The sequence below is a fragment of the Zootoca vivipara genome, chromosome 11 (genome assembly GCF_963506605.1).
Source record: "Zootoca vivipara chromosome 11, rZooViv1.1, whole genome shotgun sequence".
NCBI lineage: Eukaryota > Metazoa > Chordata > Lepidosauria > Squamata > Lacertidae > Zootoca > Zootoca vivipara.
Window position 1 is genome coordinate 50,953,655 of NC_083286.1, and position 19,151 is coordinate 50,972,805.

The 19,151-nt window shown below is 41.6% G+C and overlaps 1 protein-coding gene across 13 annotated transcripts in view; it reads left to right on the forward strand.

Annotated features, from left to right (window-relative positions):
• The first annotated feature begins 1,152 nt into the window (after window positions 1-1,152).
• Window positions 1,153-19,151, forward strand: part of TCF4 (transcription factor 4) — a 364,743-nt gene continuing 346,744 nt past the window's right edge. For 3 of the 13 annotated variants that reach the window (XM_035100875.2, XM_035100883.2, XM_060280356.1), the window contains exons 1-3: window positions 2,946-3,530; window positions 4,610-4,701; window positions 6,505-6,577. In XM_035100875.2, coding sequence (XP_034956766.1) covers window positions 3,470-3,530; window positions 4,610-4,701; window positions 6,505-6,577 — 226 coding nt within the window. In that variant the 5' untranslated portion in view covers window positions 2,946-3,469. Of the gene's footprint in view, window positions 1,885-2,809; window positions 2,913-2,943; window positions 3,531-4,609; window positions 4,702-5,683; window positions 5,862-6,504; window positions 6,578-19,151 lie in introns of those variants that run through there. The other 10 variants (XM_035100874.2, XM_060280355.1, XM_035100876.2 and 7 more) reach the window with 9 other exon arrangements.

A 19,151-nucleotide genomic window follows, 5' to 3' on the forward strand; every position in this document is an offset into this window, starting at 1 on the left:
AGGCGGCCTTTTCCTCATACACGAGCGAAAAACTCTTCTAAGAGTGCCTGCTTTTTTGCATGTGCATACCTGACCTAAAAGAGCAACAAAACAGCTGAAGCCTCCCTCACATACGGTAATTATTGCAATTAGCAAAACTAGGGTGGGCTTTTTTGTGTTGTTTTGTTTTTGCATCGTGTTGGGAGTTTAATTAAATGGCTCGAAGAGAACGATGAAAACTTTTCCAGAGAAGCCCCTCAAACCTCTGTGGTCCAAATCCCTAATCTGTGGGGAAACCATAATACTGTAACTGGGAAGGGAAACAAAATAAATAAATTCCTTCCAGCAGCACCTTAGAGACCAACTAAGTTTGTCATTGGTATGAGCTTTCGTGTGCATGCACACTTCTTCAGATACACTGAAACAGAAGTCACCAGACGCTTATACATAGTGAGAGGGTTGGGAAAGGGTATTACTCAGGAGGGTGGTGGGAAAGGGTAATTGACTGACTGATAGCTGTTGAGGACTGTTAATGACTGCAATTGGTCTTGCAGGAAAAAGCAAGGGGTGAGATGGCTAAAGATAGCTTTATCATGTATAATGAGATAAGAATCCAATGTCTCTATTCAGACCAGGTCTCTCCATGGTTTAAGCTTGGTAATGAGTTGCAGTTCAGCAACTTCTCTTTACAGTCTATTTCTGAAATTCTGTTTGTAATAAGACAGCTACTTTGAGATCTTGTCTAGAATGTCCTGGGAGACTGAAGTGTTCTCCTACTGGTTTGTCTGTCTTGTGATTCCTGATGTCAGATTTATGTCCAGTTATCTTTTGGCGTAGGGTTTGGGAAGGGAAAGTTTATTATTATTATTATTATTATTATTATTATTATTATTATCATCATCATCCATATTTGCTCGCGCAGCTTATAGTGACCCCATGCAAACTCTCTGCGCACGTTTCGCGGGAAAATATAAAGTTCAGTTTCCCCTTCACTTTTGTACCACACAACCCTCCTCTCCTCCTCCTCCTCCTCTCCCAGAGTTTTGCTTTCCCTCCATCTTGGTTGACTTTCTGGCCCGGCTGTTTACCTCTCTATGCTCCCCGCGCGCGCCCTCCCTCCCTCCTCCTCCTCCTCCTCCTCCTGTCGTCATTCTCTGCAATAGGCGACGCGGCCGAAGCAGGCAACGTGCAGCAAGCAGCAGCGGCGGCAGCAGCAGCAAGCTTTTTTCCCACCCCTCTTTATAAGCACCGCTGCATTGCCCGGATGTGAATGGATTACAATGTATCTTTCAGGGAAACGTATTGCTATCAATTTCTCCGCGGGGAAGTCCGTGATGATGATGATGATGGCGATAATGAGGAGGAGGAGAGATCTGTAAAGTTGGGACAAGTTTGAGACTTTTTATTGCTGGGCTTTTTAAAAACAAAACAAAACAAAAACAAAACAACAACAGAGACTTGAGGGGGTCGAAATCGTACCGCCACCGAGATTCTTTTCTTTTCCATTATAGTTCATTAGTGGCCATGCGTTTATAAAGAAAAGTCACAGGGCGGGAGGGTAGTTCGGTGGATCTTCCTTTTTATTGTTTTTTGTTGCGGTATATCTTTTTTTTCCCTGCTGGCTGGCTGGCTTCGTTTTGCTTTACTTTGGGTGGGAAGACTTATGCCTTACGGTGGATAAATCAAAAACAAAGCAAAACCCCTCGCGCCCGGTGCAAAAGTTGCTTTAAGAATTGTGGAATACTCTCTGGATCTCAAGACTTGAGTGCGAGTTTAAAGTACTTCTGCTTTCTTGAGGGTCAAACACACGTGAGATAATAAAGCACCTTTGCAGAAGAGCTTCTCTTTTCTTCCCCTAAAATATCTTTCCTTGGAATATTGTGAACATATTTGTGGCCATTTAAGGTAAAGTTACAATTTCCTCTTGGAGTCGTTCTTTTTTTTTCTTTCTTTCTTTCTTAAAAAAATATGTTGATCCCAGTGTTTTTAACTTGATGCAACTTCGGCAGTGTGAATCGGAGTGCACCGTGCATGTGATAATAGCATCCACGCGCTTAACAATAAGCGCATAGACAGAGGGGGTATGGGCTGGAAAATAATAATAATATATATATACCGTGCCAGTAATAAGCAATGAAATTATTTTATATCACGCGTGCCGGGGGTGGGGTGAGGGTGGCGGCGAGGAGGAAGGAAAATCAATCGGGCTTTCTTTCCGGGAGGGGGGAGTTTGGGAAAGGGGAATAACCTGAGGCCTGTAGTAGCAGCATTTTGAAATTAAAGTATTGTATATACACCATGCTTGCGAGAAGGGAGGGAGGGAGAGTAAGGGGGAGGAGGCTGGCATAGTCTCCAGAAAACTTGCCTGTGCAGAAAGCCAGTCGAACGTTCGATTTTGGGAGAAAAAGTTTGCAGCGTTGCTCTGCCTTGGTGTGGTCTGCATCGTAAAACGTGCCATGGAAGCAGCATTGAGCAAATTAAAGATAGACGCACCAAGATCAAGACACACAAGCACTTTTATTTTATGTCATGCAAGTGGCCGAAACAATGGTGGGGGTTGGGAAACGGAGAAAGCAATATTATTGTTTCTTCCTGGCATATACCCTTGGTCTCACGTGTATATTTTTTATTATTGTTGTTGTTGTTATTATTATTGCAACGGTGTATAAAGTAGTTCGCTTGCTTATGTTTGCCTGCGCGCTCGCGCGCTCGCGAGAACTGCAGAATGATTGTTTTATATAATAAATCCTTGAGAGAGAGAGAGAGAGAGAGAGAGAGAGAGAGAGAGAGAGAGAGAGAGAGAGAGAGAGAGAGAGAGAGAGAGAGAGAGAGAGAGAAGTGCTTGGGGACTTAGGGGACGTGAAGGGAGGCGAGATATACAATCGATGTGTAGCTTCCCAGCGTCAATGATCAGGGGCATGGAAGAAAACGAGGTGTCCATTTATCTTTATTGCATATATAAACATATAGTTCATTGAAAGGGGGGTGTCTGTGTGTGTTGCATGTGTGTGTGGCTCCTTAGGCAGGCAAAGGCAATATCGGGGGACGGTGGCGTCTGGTGGTGCTCCTGGGCTTCCCCTCTCCCCCCCCCCCCTTGCTGAACTTCCAGTCCGGCTTTATTCGGGGTTTGCTTGTGTGCGTGTGTTTCGCGGGGTGTAGCGGCTCGTGCTTTGCCCCCCTCCTATCGCCCCCTTCTCTTCTCCCTCTCGCTTTCCCTCCTTAAGGCAGAAGAAGAGTTTGGGTTTAGGAATCGGGGCTCCTTCCCTCCTCCGCCGCGTCTTCTTCTCATCTCTCTTTCCTCCTCTGTTTTTTTCCCCCTCTCCTTCTCTCTCCCCGCTCCAGTTCGGGGGAGAGCTTTTCGCGTGGCGCGCCGGCGGGGTCTCTCCTTTTTTTCACCCCCTTCTCTCTTTCTATCTCTCTCTGTATCTCTCTCTCTTTCTCTCTCCTGCGTGGTGTTGTGTGCGGTTGGTGGATGCAGTGATTTCGAGCAATGAAACCCAGGGCTCGGGGCTGTGGTCGGAAAGGGAGCCCCTTCTCTCCTCTCTCGGCCGGTAGGTAACCGGAGGTGTCCTCTTTACTCTCTCTTCCCCCACCCCCCCTCGCTTTTTAAATGTCTTTAGTTTGGACTTTAGTTGTGGCTGCTGCTAATGGAAGGAGCTACTGCTTCTGGTGGCTTCATTTAAACACGGGGAATTCACCCCCCCTTCTTTCTTTCTCCATGGGGTGCCCCCGGGGAAGGGTCTGCAGTGGCCTGTTCCAGCCCCCTCTCTGCTTTCCAATTGTTTGCTCTAGAGAAACGGACTTTGTTGCAAACGGGGCCTGAAGATCCCCTTTAGTCCCAGCTGGTTACTTGCAAGTGTTCCCAGTCACCTTTCATATAATAGTTACCTAATCGCCAAGGGTTAAAACTCTTTCTTTTTGTCTGTCTTCCTCCCCCCCCTCTTAAAAACAACAACAACCAAGCAAGCCTTTGAGCGATTTAATTATAGTAGGAACGTAGGCTGCTCTCCCAAAGGCTGGTGTCTCTCTCTCCCCCCCCCAACCTCTCCCAACTCCACTCCCAAACCTCCCATCCCTATTCTGTTGACCTCCCCCCTCCCCACGTCTCCTTTGCACCGACCGAGCCTGTGTTGCTCCACTCTATAAATACTTTGTTTGTAAAATAATCGGGGTGGTGGTGGTGGTGGTGGGGATATGTGCACGCGAGGAGAGGGAGCGGTACAAAATAAAACAAAAAAGAAAGTTGGGAACGGATGGCTATCGTTCTGCTCTGGGTTTCTCATTCATTCTTCGTTGAACCTCCTGTTGCATAAACGATGCGCTGAACTGCGCGCCGGCTCCTCTTCTCTCTCTCTCTCTCTCTGTGTCTCTCCCTCTGTTCTGGATTTTGGGGTTAGACTAGTGCCTGATAAACTGGGGTTTCGAGCGGTCCGGTCAAACTACTGTCGCCTTTCCTGTCTTCCTGTCTTTGGTGCCCCTCCATCTTACCCCCAACTCCCTTCCCCAACCTTTCCCCCCTCCCCTCCCCACCCCAACTCTCATTTAAAATAAAAAATTAAAAAATCCGATTGTTGTTTCCTGTAAGGCTCGGGACTGGGTTTTCTGATTGCGGTTATTTCCATGTTTCTAGGTTTGTGTGATTTTGCTAAAATGCACCACCAACAGCGAATGGCTGCCTTAGGGACGGACAAAGAACTCAGTGATTTACTGGATTTCAGTGCGGTAAGAAACAACGGTGGAAATTAATAACAGCTCTAAAAATAATAATTAAAAAACCCAACAACACCCTCCCAAAAGTCTGTTAAACTAAAGCAAAGCAAAAAAAAATTTAAAAAATGCCCCCCAAACCTGTGATCTTCAGTACATTGGGTAATTTTTAACCAGCAACTAGACCCATGGTAAATATGAACGCTTTATTACTATTATCAATTAGAATTTTGTTACATTATCTGAGAGGAGATTGAATAATGTCTGCAGTGTACTGGGATGTGTTCTTATCATTTGACACCCCCTTAAAAAAACAAAAACCTTACACACCCTTGTGATAAAGTTGTGGGTATCCCCCCCCCCGGAATTCTCTCAGAATAATAGTTACTTACCATTGTGCATTGCGTTCTTAAAAGTATGGCTTGCACACCAACTAACTGATGGCTAATCAGTTGCTTAAAGTGCGCTCTCAGTTCTTCCCTTGTTTCATTTATTTTGGCACATGGAAAAGGGAAAAGAAATCCAGCGCTAGCTCAGCTTCAAGTTTTCACTGAAATCTCAGATTGCTCTGTCAATGAATGAGTTGCAACTTTTCTATAGAAAACTCACCCCCCCCCAACTGATGGCTAGTGGTGTGTGTGCGTGTGTATGGTTATTCTTTTTAATTTTAAAAATATTTATTTTATCTTTAGGCTTTTTTTTTCGTTTATAAATATCTTGGCCAGATATTAACCAGGTTCTGGGTAGTTGCCTAAGTGCCATACTCCCCCCCCCATCTCCATATATGCCTGCTTTTCTCTCCCCACTCCATCCCTGCTTTTCTCTCCCCTCCTAATCTTCCCCCCTTCTTCCAATATGTCAGAAGTCTTTATTTATTTATTCACAGATTTTGTGGAGGGGGGTGGAGAGAGAGAGAGAGAGAGAGAGACCAAGACAAATCAATTTGTGTCTTTAAATAATTTCAGAGCTGGGAAGGGGGGGGGAATAAAATCCACCTTGTAAGTGGGGGCTATCTCGGTCTGCTGTTGTCTCTCCAAGACTTTCCTTTTGAGAAATGGCTTTGGGAAGTTTGGCCAGGAACCGTAGCCTGAGGCAGCTCTGTAGCTCCCACTTCCCTAGCTGTGTTTTTTTCCATTTGTTCCTCTTTGCTTTTTGTAGTCTCTGACTCAGGGAAGGTGCGTATTATCCGCTAGACACGTTGAAGAAGATGGAAACCAATTAGGGTTGAAATAAATGCTGGCGAGTGAGAGAAAGAGAGAAGGGGGGAGAGAGAGAGAGAGAGAGAGAGAGAGAGAGAGAGAGAGAGAGAGAGAGAGAGAGAGAGAGGACACTTGCATCAAATTGCTCTCATGTTCAGAGCCGAGATGAAAATTTAGGGCAGGTGGAACTTTGCATTACTGTGTTATTATTTAGGTTCACATATGACAGACAAATCCTAAAACGGGATGGAAATGGATATAGCTACATTTATGACCAAGGTTTCAGTCACAAACTTTTTATCTCTCACTTTTGTCAATCTAAATGTTTCCAAAAGGGTCCCCCCCTTCTCCTTGTTGCCTGATATTGTGGCTGGGGTACTGAGGTCCCTCCCCCCAAAAATCTTGTATTGTTTGGGGAGACGTAAAATGAACATGAGGGGGGAAAGGGGGGAGACTGCAAATACTGCTATACCATTATGAGAGCAGAGATGGGAGATGCATAAATAAACTGTTGTTAGGTTTCGTATAAAGTTGAATGAAATGTAAGCTATCAGTGAATGCAGGGGGGGGGGGCGAAAGCCCTGTTTACCAACAATAATGCCTCTTTGTTTTCTTTTAGATGTTTTCACCTCCCGTGAGCAGTGGGAAAAATGGACCAACTTCTTTGGCAAGTGGACATTTTACTGGCTCAAGTATGTACAGCTTCTGTTTGGAATGCAGTTAAAGTGTCTCCTTTAGGTATCTCTCACCCCCCCTCCAATCAGTGTGTTTTAGTGAAATAACTCCTATCTTGGTAGAAATTGCTTCCATTAAGAAACTGAAACACTTATTTCATACTGCTTCATGTTTAATATAGTACCTTTCTCAGAAATAATATTTGGAGTGAATAGTTATTTTATGGGATTTAGTTTTAAGCATAACCAAGTTTGGGATATTTTTTTTAAAAAATCCATAGTACTTTTATCCTTTTGTTGCATGGGGAATGACAACCAATTCACTCAAGGTTTCTTATGCATTACAAGAGGAATAAGTCCTCTTTTAAGTTTTTTTCAGCAGTATATAACGTACCTTTTTTGAAGAAAAAAGTCCTAATTCTCTTCCAGGAATTAGCATTTCCTGATGGATTGTTTTGGGATACGCATCAAGATTACAGTCTTACGCAGTATTCCTTGACACACACAAAAACTTTTCTTTAAATTTATTTTTACTAATGTGACTTTCTTAATGCATATTACACCTTTTGGATAAAGAGTCTGTTTGCGTTTTTTTGCTAATGTGTTCATCTATGACTATGTGACACAGGAATGTTTTGCTTTCAGCAGAAATATAACATTTATCTTTGACCAAAATAAAGAGTCTGCTTATTGATGAAGTAAGCCACTGGATATAATAACTGAATGTTAAGTACAAAGGATGTTTATATATTGGAAATAATTCATTTTGTGTCAGGCTGGGGGGGGGGATGCACATTTGAATACCTTCCACGCCCATAATTAAATTTCATAGTGTTCCCTACATTATTACACGTAGTTTCTTGGATGTTCCTTAGATATACCTACAATTAAACAGCTGCAGTGTTTTTGAAATTTTGGCAATTGTACATAACAGTACTCTGTAAAAAGCATATCTGAAACAGATGTTGAATTTTCGCAAGCCTTTACAAGCTCGCTACCTATGATTATGTAGGGGTGTTATCCCATATCTATCAAAGTTAATGGCAGAATTCCCAATAGTTTTATTGGAGTCAAAGTGTATGAGGAATAAGATAATGTCTGTAATTTTCATTTCCTATTTAACTGCTTAAAAGAGTATTCCTCCCCATCCATTATATGGTTTTATATAGCATTTTTAAGGATGACATAAAGATAACAAAATTGAAGTTAGCTTGTGCTTTTGATAAGTTGTACCATTATTTTTTGATAAGTTTGCATTTTTTGATAAGTTCTATCATTAGACATACTGCGATTATATTCGGAATTTTAAAAATGATGACACGTGCGATATGAAAGGTGATGATTTCAGTGTAGCGATGGGCCTCAATACACCTTGGTTTCTAAATGTATTGTCTTGGATCAAAGCCTCATCCATTCCTATGGAACTTTATACCTACCAAGGCACACCTTGTAATAAATCATGTTGTAATATTTTGCTTATATTGGTGATTTTAAAGAAAGCAGAGTATTCTATTTTTTTCCATTGTAGAAGCAGTACAAAGTATTTGTGACAGATACATCGATTTGCCAGTTACATTCAATCAATGATGCAGCTAACTATTGTTCTAGCAAATATTAGCTGCATGCTACTTTTAAGGGATTTCCCACAGTGTAATTGTCTCTTGTAAGGCCAGTTGATCAACAGTTTTAAAAGGGTGAAGAAACACGCTGAAAATATATATTTTTTTGGGGGGGAGGACCAAAACATTTTTTCCTAGTACGCCCAGTGCAAACATCTTGTCATTGGTATGTAAGCCTGACATGCAAATAATTTTAAAAGAAACATACACACAAAACCCCGAGGCAAGGCAGTAAAATTAAGCTGTAGATATCTTAAAACGATGCTTCTTTTTAGAAACCACCCTAAGGCCACCATCCTAAGCACACCTTCTTGCAAGTAAGTTCACTGCTTTCCTAGTGAATGCCGCATATGAATGGAAGGTCACTTTCACCATCCATGTGTAAGAATAAGATAGGAAGAAACCCTAGTGTTCTATCCTACTTAATTAAATAAAGTATGGTGGAGATAATTATGTGGTGAAGGTGCAGAAATTTGTATGGCTAAATAGCACACTCTTTGTTATATACCGGTTAGGCTGCATCCTTTTTCTCAACAGGCAAATGCTTTTTAAAACAGATCATTCAGTGGTTAGAGAAGATTGTAGAATCCAGTATCTTATAAAACTGACCCTTATCCTAGGAAAATTGACCTCAAGGTGCTCTCACATGTACCTTGTTTCCTAGTGTGGATTCTGGCAAATAAGTTGTTTTAGAACTCTTGCACTTTATAGTTTCACTCTTAAGGTAAGTATAAATTTGAGGATAGGTAATTGTATTGTAAAACACTTGCAAACTGCATCGAGATATGTTTTAACAAACAGATTTGCAGTTTCAGAATATGTCTACATTGCTGCCTGGATTACTCTCCTGGCTTTGCCTCAAATTGATAGCTGTACTTTTAGTGAAATAATTACGTCCAATTAAGTTGAGCCTCGGATGCGGTTTCCTGTCTTTACTGGTTGTATATACTCTATAAAGGTTTGACTAGAGAACTTACCTGTTTTAAAATTGGTGTTCATTTAATGGAAGCGATATTAGTGACTTGTGTATTGTTTTGGGATTTTTGTTGTAAAACAGCAGATCCAGATTTTTAAAATATTTTTTTTAGTGTGTGTGATAATGTGAATGTGTGTGTTTTAATCTGCTTGTTCAACACATGATGGCCTGGTGTGATTTGTAATGTGCAAATAAAAGGAAAGTGGGCCTGTATTTCCTTTAATCTTGAATTTTACAAATGTGGCCTCTTACTACCACAAGAAACTGTGAACCTGCAAGGGAGAAAGGAATGTAACCTGAGCCACAGACCTGACATTCCCAGAGTGCGTTTTTCACATGAAAGGCTTTTTGTCAACGCTGTAAAGGACCAGCAGTTTTTGTTTGATGTTTGCAGGTGTTCAGCAGAGAGTACTAAAACAATCCAGCCATGATGGTTCAGAGGCCTTATGACCTCAACAGGGAGAACTGGAAAAGATGTGAATAATGTTTAAGGAAACTTCCCCAGGCTCAGCCTCAGTAATATGGAGCTTATGGGTTTGATTTGTCTTCACCAGTGACTTCAGGACAATTGGAGTCAGCTTCCACAACAGTTAGTTAAAGTCTGCCTGCACGAGGATGCTTAGTTTTTTTGCCCATCAATTGTTGGTCCCAGTAATTTTGTGTGTATGTGTATAAAATAAATTCTCATGGCCTAGCTACATATTCAGCAATTGAGATTTCCAGCTCCTCCTCCTCCTCCTCCTCCTCCTCCTCCTCCTCCTCCTCCTCCTCCTCCTCCTCCTCCTCCTCTTCTTCTTCTTCTTCTTCTTCTTCTTCTTCTTCTTCTTCTTCTTCTTCTTCTTCTTCTTCTTCTTCCCCTTTTTGACATTCTTTTCTAACCCTCCACAAGTAGTTGCTTTGACATAATGTTTTCAAGAATGTGTTAAAGTTGTCTCAGTTGATTACTGTGTGGATGAGTTGCATGAAGACAGTAATGAGACTGACCATTCCCATGAAGCCAAGGTTTTCAAAGTGTGGGCTGGGTGTTCCCTTAGCAGGCCTCGGGAGTTGCCAGGAAAGGGGTGAACTCTTCCCCCACTCTTTCCTTAATGTCAAGCTACTTCCTGACATCCAACTACTCCAGTCAGAATAGCGCAGGTGGTGGCATATCCCACTTCTTGTATTCTTAGTGATGATCACTGTGTTCCCCACTTGACTATTAGCTCAACATCAAGCTGTGGTAGTCTCACATGGTACAAAAACAAGGAAGTTATACATATATATAGAACATGAGATTTCTAGGCTAGGTATTTCCCTCAGATACCACTTTTTATATGCAGGGATCTATCATAGTTGTTGGTGTTGTTATTACTAAGGACCATTTAGTCCAGTTAGGACTTGATGGATTTAACATATCACAGAGTGGATATAATTTACTTTTAAAGCCTTTCAGTTCAAAGCATTTAAAGTGTTGTTTTCAGACTGCCTCTGTTTGGAAGGCTAGATCTATGTGCAATGAGGTAAATTAATTTCTTTTATATTTCCTCTTAAAAAAGCACATTGCATTGGTGGTGTGGCCTTCTCAAATAAAATACTGTTATTTTGGTATTATGACAGCAGGAGTTCTTAAATGAAATTGAATCATAGAATCATAAATTGAATGTTTGTCTTCAGATTGACTGGCTGTAATACTTATTTTGTTTATTTTGATTTTTATGCCACTCAGTCTTGGGTGCTCTGAGCAGGTTGCTATTAATGTAATAAAGTTAGACAGAAGTTTAAAATTCCTCACCTTTCTCCCACCTTTTCCTGTCTGCCTTATTCTTGCTTCTAACCTATAGAGAGACTTCTCCCTAGTCCCAATATAAATACAGTATGAGCATATGTTTCTCATTAACTTTAGATGGAGTATTATTATTAATTATTATAATAAAAAATGTATTATCTGCACTTCAACATTAGGTCCTACGGTGGGTCACAACAATTCAAAATTAAATGGTTAAATTAAGAACAGTTAAAAACTAGTTACAGTCACATGAATGGAGCAGGTCCTGGAAAACTCACATTTCAGGTCTCAAAGGTTTGGGCAAGTCTTCAGCATTTGCTCAAAGACTGTGGGGTGAACCTCTGTGGGGAGAGAATTCCACAGCTTTTTAAGGGTAACATTAGACCTAAATCTTTGGCTTTTCAGTTGGTCCATTTGAAGACAATAGAAACAAGCAAAATGACAGTTTTAGAATGAACAATAGAATAATACAGGGATCAAGAAGGTTTACTGCCCAAAAAAAACTGAAAGTTGCATTTTGATGTAGAGATGCATGTGATAGCTTTAAGGGCATCCTCACAAGAGCAGGAAAGTGACAAATTCTATACATGTATACTCAGAAGTAAGCCCCATTGAGTTCCGTGGGGCTTACTCCCAGGTAACTGTATATAACTGCAACCTTAAAAAATGAATGGCTTCAGTTGCATGGAAGACACATTTCAGCAAAGGAAGATTAGAGCGCATGGCAGAACATAGAGATGAACTTCATTTGCATGTTTGACTATGTTTGTTATCTTGCCACATGATGTTCCACCATTTCAGTGTAGCATTGTTGCACCAAAAATGCACTTAGTACCCACATAAATTGAAGTGCCATGAATCATTTAAGATGCTACTCTTTGATGGCAGATGGCACTTATATATTTTCGAATAGTTTCCCCTTTGTTTTGTCTTTTGCAAATCATTAGGGATTTAGCCATGCAAATGCACAGGAGGATCTACCACTATGTTTGTCATTGCTTACAATGTAGTTATGATTAAAAGGAGAAGGAATACTCGTCTCCCATCCTCAAGTCCTTTCAGCTATGTTTCCTTATCTCACAAGGTTAGTCATGCTCCCAATTCAACCAGTTATTAGCTATTGTGTGAGAAGCCCCCAAGGGGTGGTACTTGGGTGAGATACTGTACTACATGCTAACATTTTTCAAGGCTACAAAATGTTTCAGTGAGAAAATAGTAGAAAATAGTATTTTCCTGTTGCATTAGCCTTTCCAAAAATTATTTTTGATCTTCTAAAAATCAAACCTGCTTAAAATAACCCTTGGAGATTCTGTGAGAGGCAATACAAATCCTTCCCATTTTCTTACGACAGAAAACATAGCTGAGCTTTTGGTTTCTGATAGCAGGGGTCACTGAAAAGACCTGTTTTATGAGATGATTTAATTAGTAATGAGTTACAGAATGTTTAATGGAATACGGTAGTGGTTGTAGCAAGAATGAGAAAAGCAAGGAGTATAGTGCTGTTTACTTTGGTACATTTATTGCATTTAATACAATAATTAATAGTAATGCTTAGCTTTCTTTTATAGCACTTTAGAGTATTCAATGTGCTTCACACACATCCTAGTTCTGCAATACAAAATTGCTGTTTAGGACTCAGGGGTCAGCAGCCTAAGGCCCATGGGACACAAGCGGCCCACGGGGGTCGTTTAACTGGCCCACGAGCTGCCCCTGAACCGAGCTGCCTGCTCGGCGAGTCCCTGTCCGCTGCGCTAAACCAGCGCGGCACGGGGACTCGCTTCCGTGGTGCCAGAAATCACATCGCACAGATGCAAACGCTGGAAATCGCATCTGTGCAGATGCATATGCCAGAAATCACGGGTGCGGGCTCTCTCTCTCTCTCTCTCTCTCTCTCTCTCTCTCTCTCTCTCTCTCTCTCTCTCTCTCTCTCTCACACACACACACACACACACACACACGTGATCTGGCCCACGGAGGGATCTCCGGCCCAGTGAACCGGCCCAGGCGAGGTAAACCTTGCTGGCCCCTGGACCAACTCTTATTCTGAAATAGTCATGTTGACTACAGTGGGACCTGCTCTGGGGTGAATTATTTGAAGATTGCAGTTCTAATGTAAAAGCATGGTCTTAAACTTAGCATTTTCATTTTTCTTTAAGTGTTCTGCGCAAAGATGCAACTAACTTGAAGGCAATAAGGCAGCAGGAGCAGAATTGGTGGCATAAAATATTCCCTTTAAGCTGGGTATGAAATGAGCAAAAGTGGCCAACCTTTTCATTAAGTGAGAATGCAAAGCTGGAGTGATTTTTATGCTTTGGACCTCTATATATGTTATGTTTTTATCCTTTGGTTGCTGAATTTATGGCCAAATAGCTGTAGCCCTGCCTTTTAAGCAATGGGCTCACAGTATGAATAGGAAATGCAGGCTACCTTCAGCATGACGGAGACGACTATCGGTTGTAAAAATCAATATGCCATGGGGTAAATGCACATAAGTAAAATGCAGTATTTCTTCAGGTACCACTTTATAATGACTCATGGGAATGTGTGGCATGGATCAGGCCCTTTTCGGAAATAAATAAATACATTTTGTACCTCTCACTGCAGTTGTTCTGAAACCAAATCTATGTTTATTTTACTTTTATTTATTTTTAAGTGAGAAAGGGCTTGTGGCACTGGCATGTTAAAGGTGCCCGGTTTTGGCACAAGCTCTTGTGGCGATCTCTACCAGATGCACAAAGGGGAAAGGGAAGGTGATGGATTACAGTGTTTGTTCAAGTCGTAAGTGTGCAGAGTTACCATTTAGACGTACTGCATACGAAGAAGCTCATGGGCATGCAGTTCATTCTTACTATTCAGTTGAAATAAATTGCTTACATTTAGTTCTGTTTAGTCCCATTCAGCTGAATGGGGCTAAGTTTCCCCATATCTCACCGCTTGGTCTTCCCTAGCTTGTGAATCGGTCTGGTATAAAACAAACATTCTGTGCCTTCAGGGAGGTCCAGACTGAAGCACTTACACCTCTGTGTTGTTGACTTGTTTCTTTTCGAAATCCTAATTCACAGCACTGGTCTCGCTGAAGGTGATCTTTCTTTTTCATGTGGTATGGCAGCGAAAGCACACTTTCTTTCCCTGTCCACTGGTGGCACCTGCCTGCCTCTGATGTGAGCGGCAGATAGCCATTCCTAGCTGACATTTGAATAGAATGCACACATGGGAATTGCAGCATGCATGGGCCTAGTTCCTGTGGTTAGGTTGATTCCTGGGTTTTGTCTAGGGTATTCATTGTGCTACTCAGGCTTAAATGTGTTCAATTTTACCTATGTGCACCCTCCAAACATGGAGCCTTTCTGAGGACAGTATTCTGCGAACTGGTCTAATACTGTTTATTTCAACATATGCATTTACTCACTTGCATAGATTCATTTCTTGTGATCTGAGGGCTGCCAGAAATGAAGCTCCTTGAACATTTGACAAAATCAGCAAATTGTCTCTTACCCTTGTAATGAGACAATCAATTAAATAACAGATGAACTACTGTATATAATAGAGTGAAGTAATGAAAGTTTATGCTGTTAATTACTTGATTCTCTTTTAAATGCACAGAATCGCAGAGAAGTAAAGTCTTCCATAAACAGTTTTGTTTCAAGCTTAATCTTTAATCTGTTATTATAAACATAGGCGTTTTGTAAGCATTTCAGATCAAACATTTACTCCTAATGGTAAGCTACATTTTATATCAGGAAGTTTGTGACTTAACAGAGCCTACAAAGAAGCACAGTCTTGGTGGCCCCAGGCCTGTGGTTTTCAGCGTTTGATATTATGATGCTATTTAGATCCGTTCCCAGAAGGCAAGATAACAGATCTGCAATTGCTTAATCAGGAACAGTGTGTATGTTTGCAATGGTCTGCATTTTAAAGATCATTTACCAAACTGTTCTTGAGTAAATGTTTGTCAGTGTGGTGGACGTAGCAAGAGGTGTATCAGATAAAGGGGAGGCATTAAAGTTACGAAGACATGCAAGCTCTGATTTAATAGAATATCTGTTTGTTTAGATACCTTGAAAGTGAATGGTCCTTTGAGGGATTCATTGAAGGTGGCTAATAAAAAACAACATGCATTTCAGGGTTCCTGGGACCCTTTGCCCATTTCGTACACAGTTATCACTTCCATATGCTGCAAAATAGGTACATATATGCTTACCACATTTGATGGCAAACATAAAGGGTACATGCAATTTTCTACATGGCAATGATATTCCGTGTAGGGAATTCATCATGCATGAAGCGGTCCTTAGAGGGAACAATTAGATTAATTTGCAAACACTTTGCATATTTATTCAAAGAGTATAAATATGTTCAGAATTGCTTAATATAGATGTTCATTGTCTTCCTTTCTTTGCTCAGCTTTTATGCTACATAGTATGAAATATATCAATACTAAGTCCTAACTGCAGGCTTGTGTATGAAATAATAATCAGGTGAATTTGCCTTGAGTAATCAGGTTGCTGTACTAAGGAGTACATACTTCTCTTTTTCTTTTTTTTAAAAAAAATATTTTGGCTTTTAAAGACCAGTATAATTTTTTTCCATGAAATAAGTAAACAATTGACTCCCTCATCCTTGCTGGCCGCACATCCTCTTGCTTGGTTCTCAGGAAAATAAACAACAGAGGTTCTTAAAATTGACATATCTCTATGGAAAATGAAGAGATGGTTTTATTCCTTGCATGTGTCACTACTCCTGTGGTTACTAAAGGTCAGGGCTTGATCAGCATTGTTATCTACAGGGATTAGGTACAAAAAAGTTTAGAGACCACATTTCCTGTTTGAAAGCTGGCATCTGGGTATCATGAATATGTTGCAGTTAGGGGTAGATACTGTATTCCTGCATTGCTATTTCGAAGCCACCCAAGCAGCCATACTCAGTTGGACACAGAAAGTGCAATCAAGTTACTTGGGAAGTGGGACCTGTTGGTGCTAGCAAAGCCTTTTGCAGAAACTATTGTTTTGCAGAAACGGGGTGAGCTCCCGTTGCTTGGTCCCAGCTCCTAGCAGTTCGAAAGCATGCCAAAAAGTGCAAGTACCAGTAGATAACAGCGTTTCCGTGCGCTGCTCTGGTTTCGGTGTAGTGTTGCATCAGAAGCAGCTTAGTCATGTTGGCCACATGACCCGGAAAAACTGTCTGCAGACAAACGCCGGCTCCCTCGGCCTGTAAAGTGAGATGAGCGCCGCAACCCCGGAGTTGTCTGCAACTGGACTTAACTGTCAGAGTTCCTTTACCTTTACCTTTTATTGTCATTAAATACTATTCCTTGGAATCCATATATGACTTAAGGTTCCAGATTCATGACATCTGGAACGTTGCCCATATATGGCTCATTGGATAGGTAGATTTTTATTTGACAGCCAGCACAAAACTTATGAAGATTAATTTTCATAATTATTATTTACAATTTCTGAGGCTTTAGAAGAGAGCCTTAAAATTCTGTTGTCTTCATCCTTACACCGACCCTGTGACAGTATGTCATTATTTTTATTTCATAACCAGCTTCTCTGCATATTAGGAAGCCTGCTGATAAAATTATTTCCCTGGTGCCACCTAGATAGGACATGGTCCTATAAGGCAGCCTAAGAATTCTTTGGCTAAATAAATGGGGACAGAAGTCCTGCTACTCTAACAGTATTCCTGCACTCGCCTCCTTTCCTTTTTAATTAAACAACAACAACCCTCCCCACTTGTCTTCCCACCTCCAACTATTCTGCACCCTGCAAGAAAGTCATTTCCTTTTATTTTGGGTAGTATTGTCTCTACAATAATATGCAGAGGGAGGGGGGTTAGGATTGGGCAGAAAATAAACAAACTATATTTAAGGGTCTGCTTCTATAAGCACCTTAAAGAAATAACAACAACAACAATTTATTAATCTCCACACTTCCATTTCTTTTAAAGCTGAATGGCCAGGTACATGCATTTGCAAAATGTATCTATTCATTTTGAAGTTTGGAGTTTCGTGCTATATTGCTAAGGTAAAGAAAACTCCTTTTAGGATCTGTAGAGTTTTCCCTGCTGTCTCTGAAGCCTGCAAGGTTTACGTTTGTGCTAGTTTACATGGCATAGGAGCATTTACTTTTAAAGCTGCTTGAGAATTACAGTATAAGCAAACTTGCTTATAATTTGCGCATCCTGTTCATTCCTTTGTATGAGAGGCCTTGTTGCACAGTTTTAATTGCCTGCACTATAGAACACCTCTGTTTTCCTTTACGTTGCTTCTTTTTTAAAAAAATCTTGCCGAGAATTGTGCTGCTTTGCAAAACAACCTAAATAAAACAAAATAAACAGAACTCTTTCTACTTCTACCCCCAGTGAGTCAGGTAGAAAATTTACCTGTCAACTTTTTCAAAGTGACTTTCATATTTGAAAGATACCTGTTTGAGAATGATGAATGCTGCAGAATTAGTGCAGCATATCTAGTTGCTGAAGGCATCTTCTAGGTTAATGAAAATGATAATTCATGCAGGTAAAATATGCAGATCAGCTGTGGCCCTCTGACTCATTATGTAATTCCAGTATAACATTTATTTATAATTCTGTTTAGTGCTCTTTCTGCAAGGAGCTGAAAGTTATGCACATGGTTCTTCCCCTTCCCCATTTTACTTTTATTATAACCCTATGAGGAATACTTTGGCCACCTCATGAGAAGAGAAGACTCCCTGGAAAAGACCCTGATGTTGGGAAAGATGGAGGGCACAAGGAGAAGGAGATGGCAGAGGACAAGATGGTTCGACAGTGTTCTTGTAGCTACCAACATGAGTTTGACCAAACTGCGGGAGGCAGTGCAAGACAGGAGTGCCTGGCGTCCTCTGGTCCATGGGGTCACGAAGAGTCGGACACGACTAAACGACTAAACAACAACAACAAATGAGGAAGGTTAGACAGAGAGGTAGTGACTGGCCCAAGATCATCTGCTGAGCTTCATGGCCAAGTGGGGATTCGAATCTGGGTCTCTCCGGCAGGGCTGGCTCTAGGTAGAGTCCCGGTGGTGCGAGGTGCCAGGGAGCCTGGCCGGCAGGTGGGGCACTGCACGCCGAAGACACGCCGAAGCCGTGCTGCGCGCTGTGAGGGTGGGGTGCCGGAGCGATCTCAGCGCCAGGGCGCCCGACCTGCTCGAGACTGCCCTGCTCTCCGGTCCTAGTCTAACACTCTAACAACTACACCACACTGTATTTTGAATAATTCGGCTGCTCTTGACTTGAGCTATGGAATCCCAATTTGTGCAGCTGCAACGTCCTAATCTTCTATAATATTGGATTAATCTGCACACTCTTTCTGGGTAGCTCTATCAAAAGCTGGAACTGTGCCCTCTGCCTTCCTCCAAGTGGTGTTGCTTCTGTGCACCTGGATGTTACAGGGATGGGGCACAGCGCCAGCGAGGTTGAATTGGCTTTGTTGGTGCCAGTCTTGCAGTTGCCCTGCCGCATCCCCACACCTTAAACGGCAGCGACACCACAGCCTGGAGGGTGGTGGTAAGGCATCACCCCCCCCATGCTGACAACTCCATGCAGGTATAGCAGAGGTATGTTCTATTTAGCTTGGTCGTAGCAATGCCCATTGTCACACCAATGGTTCAGATGTAAGCAAGTCTTCTGTGAGACTAGAACTGAGGAAATTGAGCGGCAGTACTGGGAGACTTCAGCATCTATGCATTTTGTAAAAATTAAAAACAAAACAAAAAACTTTGTAAAAACTCATTTGTGTGTGTGTGTGATGTATATCAATTGATTGACCTATCAGACAGCCTGTACTATAATCCGGCTAGAAACTGCTTTTTAAATTATTTTTTAAAAGGTTCACTTCAGCACCTTCACTCTTCTCCCAAAATGACAAGAGTGTGGGTGTGAGTTCTACAAAACGTATGTTTCAGTTTGATGGAAAGGCAGGAGCACAAATGGAGCCCAGACAAAAATATGTGCAGTCACAACTTGCGATTGTTTATGTTGGGTGTTCACTGGCTTGCAGCCCTTGAAACTGTGTGCACTTCGGTTTGTGTAACATCTGGGGAAGGCATTGCTTCCTTCCTTCCTATAGTTCCCATCATGCCACTGGCTTTTTCAGTGGATGGTTCTCACTAAATTGGTGCTGAGGACAGTGTGTTGTGAAAATATGTGTAGAACAGACCTGCAAATAAGTCTGTGATGGATATAGCCTATCTTCACTGCTGCCTCTGAATAGTAT